At 45.8% G+C, this 12,396-nt stretch overlaps 1 protein-coding gene across 8 annotated transcripts in view; it reads left to right on the top strand.

The window, feature by feature from the left end:
* The window catches only part of dnah1 (dynein, axonemal, heavy chain 1), a 668,552-nt gene that overhangs the window by 505,498 nt on the left and 150,658 nt on the right, over positions 1-12,396 (top strand). For all 8 annotated transcript variants that reach the window (XR_011596078.1, XM_070895813.1, XM_070895814.1 and 5 more), the window contains one exon: positions 2,093-2,278. Coding sequence is in view for 7 of the 8 variants with exons in the window: in XM_070895813.1 (XP_070751914.1) it covers positions 2,093-2,278 (186 nt within the window). In the remaining variant the exon portion in view is untranslated. The remainder of the gene's footprint in view (positions 1-2,092; positions 2,279-12,396) is intronic.

The raw sequence follows: 12,396 nt of genomic DNA, 5'->3' as shown, positions 1-12,396 counted from the left end.
AAATGGCAGGGAATGGAAGTGCCGAAGATCCACCAAGTTTGCATGATTTTGATTTTTGGCAGTCTGATGCTGGTGGCCGGAGTTCCTGACGCAAACAGTGAGAATCTCATGAATAAAAACTTATTTATCCAAACTCTCATGTCCACTGTAAATTGGGTGGGCAGTGGATGGGATGTGTGCTGCGTCTGCCCAAAGGAGTCAGTATGGGACTTGTGTTGGGCTTTATTTAAATGAATTTGTCGAGCTGCCAGCACTGAGTGTGCTCCCAGCAGGCAGGTCACTAGTCAGGGGAGGGAAATCGGGGGTGGAGGCTGGTCCATTTAAAACAGCCTTCTGCAGCACCTGAAAGGAGAGAGTTGCAAGTGACAGGAGTGAAAAGAAGTATCGGTCTTGAAGAGGAAACAACATTTTTGCAGCACTTACAACAGCAAGGACATTAATTGGGGAACCCTTTAAGCCTCAAAACTCACAAGCGGCTGCAAAAAAAATGTTCCAAATCTATTTCACTTTCCCTGACTGCAGCTCAAAATGCCTTTCATGTGCAAGGAAAATGGCCACCTCCTGACCTCTATTGCCCATTGTCAGTGACAGGAGCAGGAACTAGTGATAATCCGATGGGAAGAGATGGAAATGGTATTGGGGATCGTGACTATGCCACCCGGTCCCAATTAACATATAGAACAACAACTTGCATTTATATAGTGCCTTTAACGTAGTAAAGTATCCCAGGACGCTTCACAGAAGCGCAGAGCTCTTGGAAGGTTATAGAGCTGCAGGTGGTTACAGAGATTGGCTGGAGCGAGGTCATGGAGGGATTTGTACACAAGGGTGAGAATTTTAAATTTGAGGCGTTGCTGGACCAGGAGCCAGTGTAGGTCAGTGAGCACAGGGGTGATGGGAGAACGGGATTTAGTGTGAGTTAGGATACAGGCACCAGAGTTTTGGATTAGCTCAAATTTACGGAGGGTGAAAGTTGGAATGCCGTCCAGGAGAACATTGAAATAGTTGAATCTGGAGGTAACAAAAGCATGGCTGAGAGCTTCAGGAGTGGATAGGCTGAGGCCAAGGCAGACACATTCCTGATTACAGTGGAAGGCCCACCTCATTTTGAGGATGGAGCTTCATTAACTTCGAGTCACAATGCCGCACGCCCCATACGGGCGCACAAGTGTAACTCCCCAGCTTTGGGCTGGCACAATATGCTCAGCTAGCAGCATGGTGCTCTGGGGAAGGGTGTAGGGTTTGCGATCGCGGAAGTGGGGTGGGGGTGTGGGGGGGGGGCGGATCTCAGAGCAGCAGCCTGGCCCCACAGAAATACGTTTTTTTAACATATCCTGAAGGACCACTGCTTCCTCCACACCAGATGTTGGGTTTTACTAATTGGAGCGTCCCAGCAGGCCCCTAAAATGGCTTTGGAGTTTTATGTAGGTCACACAATCCGATTTAAATGTATTCATGATGCTCACGCCTGAATCAGAAGGGTGGGAGGATGATGACAGGACAGAATCCCAGTGGTAAGTCTACTGCTAGGATTCTAACTCCAATTCCACCCAGTTTCCGCTGGACGGAAGGAGGTAATACTCCCCCTTAGGGTATTATTCACCCTCTTCCTGCTTGGTCAAACATAACTGAGGAATGGGCCAGGAACATGATACTACCATAAAGTGAAACAGAGAGGTAAGAGTTTCGGATGGTATTCATAAATCTACTGCAGAAGTCTTTCAAAATCTTTAAGGGACCATGTTCCACTGAGTTTCCACTCGAGGGATAATCAGTGAAAATGCCATACTAATCTCTCTATTTTAATAATAGAAGATGCTGTGATGAGTACATCATTTGTCTTAAAAGTAAAATGCTTATAAATCACTATGTTGATTAGTTCATTTTCCACATTGCACAATACAATAGATAACCAGAAGATTAATTAGATTTATTGCATAGATTGCACTCTGTTGTCATTTTGTAAGAATTTTATTGACTTCTTGTCAAAAGGAATGGCAAGTTGCAGGAAAGATCTATATTTACTGATATTCGGGACGTGTAAAAGTTTGTTTACTTGTTTGCTGTTGCTGATAGGCCTCCTATATTCCAGGTCGATACTGCTATTGCAGAGGAGACACGCAAAAGCGTCAGTGAAGAGGAAGAAAAGGCCTCAGCAAAGGCAGATCTAGCCCAGGCAATTGCTGATGATGCTCAAAAAGATTTAGACGAAGCGCTGCCTGCTCTGGATGCAGCTTTAGCCAGCCTGAAGTCCCTGAATAAAAATGACGTTACAGAGGTGAACCTCCTGGTTTTTTTCCCTTTCAGTTACTTCCAATGTACACTACGGGCGAGAAATTTGGTTGTGTAGCGCCTCATTTTGCAGCCTGGAGGGGCATTAATGCGCGTCGAATGGCTTAACGTCCGGCCGCGCAGATTGTAGCGTCCCGCGGGGAAATTTAGTTCAGGTTTACCGGCGGCGCAAAACGCGATCGCCTTGCCATGTAACTTCAGTCAGATCATGACGTCACTTCGTGTGCAATGACCCGTTGGCGGCCCGCTCTCAAAATTAGATGTGGCTGCCTCATTTAGCGTCAGCCGCTGAACACGCCAGAGAAACCATGCAGGCTCACCTACTTTAGGTGATACCTGGAGGTTCTTTGAAGGGAGAAGCAACCGTATTCATCAGAGATCACAGTGAGTGCAACGGTCCGATGAACATCTTACTTTGCAGCGGCAGCTTTATCTGACTTCACAGGTTCCTAACAAACTGAGTTTGAGAGTTCAATGGGTGCATTACTAGTACACCAGCATCGCGTTCTACATGCTCTTGTGAGGCGGCGTCAAGATAGAAGGGCTGTTGGCCATGTCGGCCCACGACTGAGGAGACCTCGTAGACGTCGGGACAGGAGGCCTTACCCCCCACCCACCCGAGCCCCCCCTCACGGGTTTACCGAGAGCAACACTCATACCTCGACATGTCAGAGAAGCAGTGTGTCAGAAGGCTGCGCTTCTGAAAGGAGGTCGTGACAAAGATATGCCATCTCCTGCAACCAGATCTCCAGCCTGACATTGGCACCAGGACTGCCCCAACCGTCGCAGTGAAGGTCACTGTGGCGCTGACCTTCTATGCCTCCCGCTCCTTCCAGGCTGCATCAGTGGACATATTCAGCGTCTCTCAATTCACTGCACATTGCTGCATCCGCAACGTGCCAGAGGCTCTGTACAGATGGAGAACGGACTTCATAACATTCCCAATGAGCAGGGATAAACAGGATGAGCAGTCATGTGGGTTTGCCAGGATAGCGGGCTTCCCGATGTTCAAGGAGTCATTGATTGCACACACATGCCCTGTGAGCACCATTCTAGAATGCCGAGGTCTTCCGAAACCAAAAGGGATACCACTTCCTGAATGTGCGACCACACGCCTCGCACCTTCGCAGTGAATGCCTGCTATCCTGCATTCATCCTGCGTGGGAGCACTGTGCCACAAATGTTTGAGCCACCAGGGGAAGAGCGTGGCTGGCTGCTTGGGGACAAAGGATACGGCCTAGCCACCTGGCTAATGACACCCCCTCCGCAACCCCAACACCCAAGCGGAGCATCACTACAACAACAACCATGCTTCTACCGGCAACATAATCGAGCAAACAATAAGGGTGCTGAAGCAGCGTTTCCGATGCCTGGACCGTTCTGGAGGCAGCCTTCAATACTCCCCTCAACAGGTGTCGCTATTCATTGTGGTGTGCTGCATGGTGCACAACTTGGCCATATGAGGGCCCAGGCATTGCCAGTGGGGATTGCAGCCCCACCTTAGGAGGAGGAGGAAGAGGTAGAGGAGGCTGCCGAGGCCCCGAATGGCCAGCTAGACGAGGAGGTGGTTCAGCAGCCACGGAGGAGGCACCATGGCAATGCTGCCACTGCAAAGGCCACACATCAGCAGCTCTGTTATGTATTCATGCTTGGGGATCACCAGACACCAGAGGGCGCCGCGGTCGGAGGTCATCAGGCTGTACACATGTGGCATGTGTGCTTGGTCACCGGTATTTAAACTGGGCTGGAATAAAGATGGATCAGGTTGCACCTGGGTCAGTTTACAGTAACCAGACTCTTGAGTCATTACAGGCTCATAATGCATCGCTGCTTTTAAATGGAGGAAACTGACAGATGCAGCTGATATTGACCGCGCTATGTGCTATGATAATGGCATACCTCCGTGAAGTTCCACATTAATACACAATACGGGAATGCAAACGGTCAAATTAACATTTTAAGAACTCCATCAAAAGTCTCGCCTCAAACAGCGCACCAAAAACCCCTCACCAGCAACGAATAAAAAATGTAACAAATGCCCCTTGAAACAGCATAACACACAATCAACTTCAGCAGTATCTGTATAAATGCCCCTGCCATTTGTAATTCCTTACCAGCTTCCATGTGCCATATTAGGCCCAGAGCCGTACACCAATAGCAGGCGTCAAACAACTGCAATGAGATATTTACAATGATATTTACAGGATGAAGACATGTGTCTATGGTGGCCAAAATATTTATTGCGACTTGCTCTCCAACTACCCACCCCTTTCTTTAACCCCCCTCCATGCCTACTGCTCCTCCTGAATGTGACTGCAGTTCCTGTAGCAAGGCTGCTTGAAGGCTGCTGTGTCTGATGGGCAGACACTACAGATGGCCTAGCAGGACGCCCTGGACCAGCTCTGGGCCTCAAAGGCCCAGCTGCGGACTGCACTTCAGCATCAGCGGCAGCAGTCTCGGATGGCTGGGGTGTAGACCACGGCAGGTGCAAAGGCGGAGTGGCAGTGGTGGGAGCCGGAATGCTGTCATCTTGAGCAAGGACAGCACCTTCCATTTCCAGTGGCCCACTGACACTCACCCGGGGCAGAGCCTCAGCATCCGGAGCAATCTATGGGAACACAGATTGCTGGCCTGCTTCGGCACCGTCACTTCCCCGTTGGACTGTGGAGAACACAGAGAGGATGGCAGCAGTCAGTGCTTGCATGGTATTAATCTGAGACTGACTCAGAGCAGATCTTCTATAGATGAATAGCTGCTACAGTATGGAAGTGTGCAGATCTCCATTTGAATCTGCGTGGCTGCGCAGAATGGCTGTGTGAACGGTGGGATTAGGTGATAACCACCTAAGATTAAAGATGAGACTGAAGTGTTTTGAACCCATATCAAGAATGAAACAGTAATGCGACGAGGGGGCAGGCTGAGTAGGGAACAAGAAGGTCAGTGATGGGCAGGGCACGACTGCTGAACTGAGCCTGAACTTTTATGGTGGTTTCACCAACGAAGACCATGGCCTGGTACACCTAGTGGAGGAGCAGGTACTGCAAAAACTTTACATTGTGTGAGACAGTGAGGTTCATATTATGGCATTGCAACGTTAATAGAAAGGATACTCACCCTGACGACCCTAGTGATGTAATTAAACTTCTTGCGACATTGTGTCGCAATTCTGGCCACAGTGTTCCTGGCGGAGATGTGCTGGACCACCTCCCTCCATAGCCTTCTAAGCACTCTAGAAATGGGCCTCCTTCCACTAGGAGGTTGCAGCACATTCTACCGCCTCTCCACTGCCTTGATGGCCGTGGGCAAGAAGTTGTGGGCATGCAGGCGGCTTTCTTCGTCATCCATTTTCCTGCTCTGAGCAGACTGAGAAGTTGAAACTGTGCATGCGCATACTTATCTTACCATGCCTTTAAGAATCTGTTGTCTACGGGATGTGTAGCGCCCTTCACAGCATGTGCACTCATTCTGGAAATTTATTGCTGAGATTTTCGATTCCACTGCCCTAAGAAAATTGTGCAACGACTGATTTAGCGCTCCCTTTCTCTCTTGGGGCGTTGAAACCTAATTTCGCGGTAGGTGGCACAAACTTTCCGAGGGCGCTACTGTGATATCTTTAAGACATCACTAACAAACATACTACACAAGATGGCTCTTAACAGAAACTATCATCATGTGACTTTGCCACATGACCCTTTATTGTTAATACATCAGTAATTGCATTACATCAGTAGTCCACTAGGCGGAGCTCTATTACACTTGTCCCTCCTTATTAAAGAAATAATCATAACAAAATAATCAATATACATAACTTGCATGGGTATACACAACAAAAGATATGAACTTATTTTTCCATATTTACAAATCAAACTTAACCACTGGCTTACTGTTTCGAAGAGGATACCTTTGTTCTTGAACAGAACTTTCCAATCTTGTTGTAGAACTTAGACTCATTCTAGGCTGAGCCTGAGGAGAATTTTTCTTCAAGGGCAACCCTTATCTATATTTGGACTCTCTACAACTTCCCACTGTTTGTATGCCTGACTCGGACTCGGACTTAAATTCTGACTTTCTCTTGGACTTGTTTCTAGTACATCAGATGTAGGATGTGCTACTGGTACTCCACGTGTAACAAAACAATCTGACTCATCAGAAATAATCGAATCATTTCAACTTTCAACTCCTTAAACATCTGTAGGTAAAATATGATCAATGAGAACAAACCTAACCTTTCCATGACCAAACATCTTGACTTAATATATGCGAGGGCCACATATCTTCATTACTCTTCCTGGTAACCACTTTAACCATTTATGATGATGGTTCTTCACACTCACCTTCTGATTCAATTTCACACTTCTCTCTCTTACTCTACCTCTGTCATGACTCTCTGTCTTGATTGTTTCTCTTCTACTGACTGTGCCATGTATTGGGTAGATTACGCTCTAGAACCTGGTTTACAGTTACTTTATAATCACCACACAATCTTACCTTACCATCTGACTTTGCTACAACAACAATGGGTGTAGCCCAATTACTTAGATCTATGTTAGAGATAATGTTCTCAGTTTCTAGTCTTTTGAGTTCTTGCTCAACTTTGTCCTTGAATGCCTGTGGTACAGGAAGTGGCTTTCAGTAAACTGGTCTTGCGTCCTTCTGTACTGACACTTGCCTAGAAGTCTTGAATCGGACTGCCTGTTTCATGGAACACCTTCAGATATTGCTTGATGACATCATCTTTCGATGCAAATTTTGTTTCTACACGAAAAATCTCATTCCGATCCAGCTTTAGTGATCGCAACCAATTTCTACCTATCAAACCCACTACGAAGAGAAGCAAGCTCTGAAACTGATCCTTGTATTTCACCAGTATGGTGATACTTTCTACAACAGGGATTTGATCTCCTGAGTAGCCTCGCAGCTCTATCTTCGATTTCTCCAGTCGAAAAGCATGCAACTTGTTGAGATAGCGATTCCGGTACTACACTCACGGATGCACCAGTGTCGATTTCCATGGGTATCCTGGTTCCTGCAATGTCTACTTGAATGACGATACTTCACGAATCGTTGTTAGATACCCTCGTGCTCCTGATGATGTGTATTTTCAGAACCCCCTCATCCTGTTGCTTCTCTTCAATGCTATGTAGTGTCTGGCGATTTCTACTTATAGCATTAAAAGTTGGTTTACTCTTAGCGTGCTTTTGCAAGATGCCCAGTTTTCTTACAGCAGAAACACTTTGCCTTCACATATGGACAGCTTTGAGCAATGTGTTGTCCCAGACACCAATAGCACAACTTCAATGCACTGTAACTTTGGCCAGTTGCTGAGCCTTGGGGCCCCAACAACTTTTCTCTTTTAACCTGCAGGCGATTCACCTCAGTTGTCTGATGACTAGAAATGGCGCAAAATTCTCAGGAGAATTAGTCGGCCATAACCATCGACATAGCTGTCTGACAAGCTAAATCAAAAGTCAAGTTAGGGGTTGTCAACAATTTCCTTCTGATTGCTTCATTTTTCATCCCACAAACAAAGAGGTCACGCAATGCTCGGTCCTGAAAGTTTCCAAAATGACAGTGAATGGATAGTTTTTTTAAAGCTACAATATACTCACTGATACCCTTGTCAATTAATTGATTTCATATTCCAAAATAACTGGGACTGTAGTGCTGTTCTAACCTGGTTAGAATCTCTGTCAGTGGCGTGTCCTTTGGTTTGACGGGAACAAGCACATTTTTCAGGGTTTCATACACGTCAGGGCCTGCTTCAGTCAAGAAAATAGCCTGTTTCCTTTCTAAAACTACCCGGTTACGGTTTTCATCATCGGGGACTTCGATGATACTATTCACGGTGAAAAACATTTCTAGCCACTCCACATAGCTCCAAAAGTTTCTTGGTCACGATGGAACTCACCCATAGGCGCGACCATCTAGACTCTGGCAACATCGACAGTTCAGCCAAGAGTGCTTGAAATTTATCTTGAATTTTTAGCTGTTCTGCAAAACAAAGAACATCGCAAAGTCTCTCTGTCGGTTTGCAAGATTATCCATCAACAAACATTTCACCTAGGGAATCCAAAAATCATATCCTATGTCGCCAATATGTGATATCTTTAAGATATCACTAACAACACATTACACAAGATGGCTCTTATCAGAAACTGTCATCATGTGACTTTGACACATGACCCTTTATTGTTAGTTGCATTAAATCAGCAGTCCACTAGGTGGAACTCTATAACACTTACAGTTACTGCTCCGTGGTTATTCATGCTTCAAAATAGGCGACACCAAATTTCCAGCCCTTTCGATACTTAAGGATCATGAATCTAGACATGTGAAGACAATGAGTTAACATCCACAGATGAAGCAAGTTGACCTTCCTTTAGGCTAAAATGTTAACTGTTTGTACTCTCCCCGTGAAGTGGGTTATCCCTAACCTGAGAAGCCTACAGCATTCTAAAGGTGATATGTGGGAGTAGCTTGTGATCACTTTCCATCAGATTTTTCCTCCCTTTCAGAGAAACATAGAAAATAGGAGTAGGCCATTCGGCCCTTTGAGCCTGCACCACCATTCAATAAGATCATGGCTGATCATTCCCTCAGTACCCCTTTCCTGCTTTCTCTCCATACCCCTTGATACCTTTAGCCGTAAGGGCCATATCTAACTCCAATGAACTGGCATCAACAACTCTCTGCGGTAGGGAATTCCACAGGTTAACAACTCTCTGAATGGAGAAGTTTCTCCTCATCTCAGTCCTAAATGGCCTACCCCTTATCCTAAGACTGTGTCCCCTGGTTCTGGACTTCCCCAACATCGGGAACATTCTTCCCACATCTAACCTGTCCAGTCCCGTCAGAATCTTATATGTTTCTATGAGACCTCTCTCATCCTTCTAAACTCCAGTGTATAAAGGCCCAGTTGATCCAGTCTCTCCTCATATGTCAGTCCAGCCATCCCGGGAACCAGTCTGGTAAACCTTCGCTGCACTCCCTCAATAGCAAGAACGTCCTTCCTCAGATTAGGAGACCAAAACTGAACACAATATTCCAGGTGAGGTCTCACCAAGGCCCTGTACAACTGCAGTAAGACCTCCCTGCTCCTATACTCAAATCCCCTAGTTATGAAGGCCAACATACCATTTGCCTTCATCATCGCCTGTTCTACCTACATGCCAGCTTTCTGATCTCTTCTCAGTGCATTCCATGAGGGTACGCCTAATATCAGTACAATATCTCTGTTGATAATAATTCAGCTCCTGTCAGCTGTGGCTCAATGGGTAATACACTCTGCCTTTGAGTCAGAAGGTTGTGGATTCAAGTCCCACTCCAGGAACTTGAGCACATAAATCTAGGCGGACACTCCAGTGCAGTATTGAGGGAATGCTGCACTGTCAGAGGTGCCGTTAAACCATGGTCCTGTCTGCTCTCCCAGATGGATGTACAAGATCCCATGGCACTATTTCGAACAAAAACAGATTATCTGGTCATTATCGCATTGCTGTTTTTGGGACTTTACTGTGTGCAAGTTGGCTGCCCCGCTTCCCACATTACAACAGTGACTACGTTCCAAAAGTACTTCATTGGCTGTAAATCTCTTTGAGATGTCTGGTGATCGTGAAAGGCGCTATATAAATGCAAGTCTTTTTTTTTTCCTTCTTATTTGAGGCTCAGTATTTATATCCTATAGCGTCTTTGATGGTATCATTCATTACAGAAACAAAACTATGAAAAAAATGCAATTGAAAAGTGGAAATAAAGAACAGGATCTTTTCAGACTGTTCACAGAAGGTTCACTCGGTTGATTCCGGAGATGAGGGGGTTGACTTATGAAAATAGGTTGAGTAGGTTGGGCCTATACTCATTGTAGTTTAGAAGAATGAGAGGTGATCTTATCGAAACATATAAGATAATGAGGGGGCTCGACAAGGTGGATGCAGAGAGGATATTTCCACTGGTAGAGGAAACTAAAATTAGGGGACATAGTCTCAGAATAAGGGACCGACCATTTAAAACTGAGATGAGGAGGAATTTCTTCTCTCAGAGGGTTGTAAATCTGTGGAATTCTCTGCCCCAGAGAGCTGTGAAGGCTGGGTCATTGAATAAATTTAAGGCGGAGATTGACAGATTTTTGAGCGATAAGGGAATAAAGGGTTATGGGGAGCGGGCAGGGAAGTGGAGCTGAGTCCATGATCAGATCAGCCATGATCTTATTGAATGGTGGAGCAGGGTCAAGGGGCCGTATGGCCTGCTCCTATTTCTTATGTTCTTATTTTCATTATTTGTTCCATTATTCACACAACCTTTTGAACTAAAGAAGAATCATTTACATTATTTGTTCCATTATTAACACAACACAACATTACGGAACAGGTCTAAACAGTAAACATGGGCCATTTGGAATAGTTGCCGCTGAGGGAAGTGGAACTGAGTCCACGATCAGATCAGCCATGATCTTATTAAATGGTGGAGCAAGCTTGAGGGGCCAGGAGACCTACTCCTGCTCCTATTTCTTATTAGTCACCTGGGTGATGTATCTGTGGGCGGCTGACTGCGACATCCCACAAATGTCTGCTGCGGATACCTGGAAGGAGTCTGAGGCGAAGAAGTTGACGGCGGTGGTGTCTTTGACAACCACTGGCAAGGAGTGTCCACCAGGACCTCTGGGCAGAAAGTCTTGTTCCAACAAGCTACAAATGTCTGCGATGACCTGGCGCGATAGCCTGAGTCTCATGAAGCACTGTTGTTCAGTCACATCCAGGAAGCTCATCCTCTGCCTGAATACCCTCTGTTGGGGGTATCGGCTCCAACGCACTCTGGTGCCCCTCTCCTGTGGAGCATCAGGTCATTGAGGAGAAGGCTGCTGTTGTGGTTGCTATTGCTGCTGGTGTTGTGGCTGGTGTTGGTGGTGGGGCTCATGTTGGTCAGATTCTGAGGATCAAGGTGAGACAGTATAAGTGGCACTCATGCTGATGTAATAGATGGCAGGTAAAGTGGAGATCAGAGGGCCAATCACTCAATGCCCTCAATGTTGTGATAGTGAGTAGCAATGTGGTGAGAGTGGCTTCCGAGATTTAAAAAATGACCTGGAAGTTGCAGACACTGCAATCTATGGACAAAATGGAGTGAGCAAGAGCCTTTCCATGAGGCAAGTAATGTGGGAGTATTTATATGTTTTTCCCAGCTGTCAATGAATGGACTCACCAATGGCCATTGAGCTTCCGGCTACCTTCACAGGCGCGGTAACTGAGCTGTGTGATACCCGTGCTTGTGAAGTTAAACTCAAAAGCTGGTGTTAAAATCAACTCTTAATGGTCTCTCAACAAGAAGTTAATGATTTCAATGAGGTTGCTGCCTCTGCCGATGGGGGGTCTGTGTCGCACCTTCAAAGCTGCGTGAGTTAAATGCGCGAGGGTGTGGGGTGATGGCGGATTCCCGATGCGCTCGCTATTGCCAGGATTTTCACTGCCAACCCATCTCCAAACCTGCTCGCTCGGCAACGGGAAAATTCCAGCTATTGTATCGTAAGATGTATAAATATACATAACCAATCCTGTTAATCCATACAAAGCACAATTTCCAGATCAGTTTTGTACAGTGACATAAATAAATCAATCAGTGCAACTGACCTCTTCATTCTGAGTGTCTGGCGAAGAATCAGTGATAGATATGTAGAATACCATTAATATTGTGGAATTTTGGAGATGTATTTATTTTACTAAATATATATAATTGTAATGTATGAACATTTTTGTCACTGTGCTTCAGAACAAATGGTTAACTTTTGCCACCTTAACGATGGTATTGAAGTTATTTATTGTTAAGGAACTAAATGGTACATCATTTAGACACCGTTCTTTTATCATGCAGACCTTGGATTTAAATCCAGCCCAGACTGATGGGATGAAAGCCTGCTACCTGAAATGAGTTTGGAGAATCTCAGTTCAGTTTATTGTGGGCATAATTCCATGGTATAAAACAACCCTTAATTGTCAATCCCACTCAGCCAGGCCGTGGGATGGCTGGTGTGAAGATTGGAAAAAGGTGATTATAGTGCAAGTGGGCTTGAAGTTGAGGGATGAGGCAAACTGTTGATGTAGAGTAGGGCAG

This window comes from Pristiophorus japonicus, chromosome 12 (assembly GCF_044704955.1).
Source record: "Pristiophorus japonicus isolate sPriJap1 chromosome 12, sPriJap1.hap1, whole genome shotgun sequence".
Lineage (NCBI taxonomy): Eukaryota > Metazoa > Chordata > Chondrichthyes > Pristiophoridae > Pristiophorus > Pristiophorus japonicus.
The sequence above is the reverse complement of the archived record's forward strand: the minus strand, read 5'-3'. Positions and strand labels throughout refer to the sequence as shown.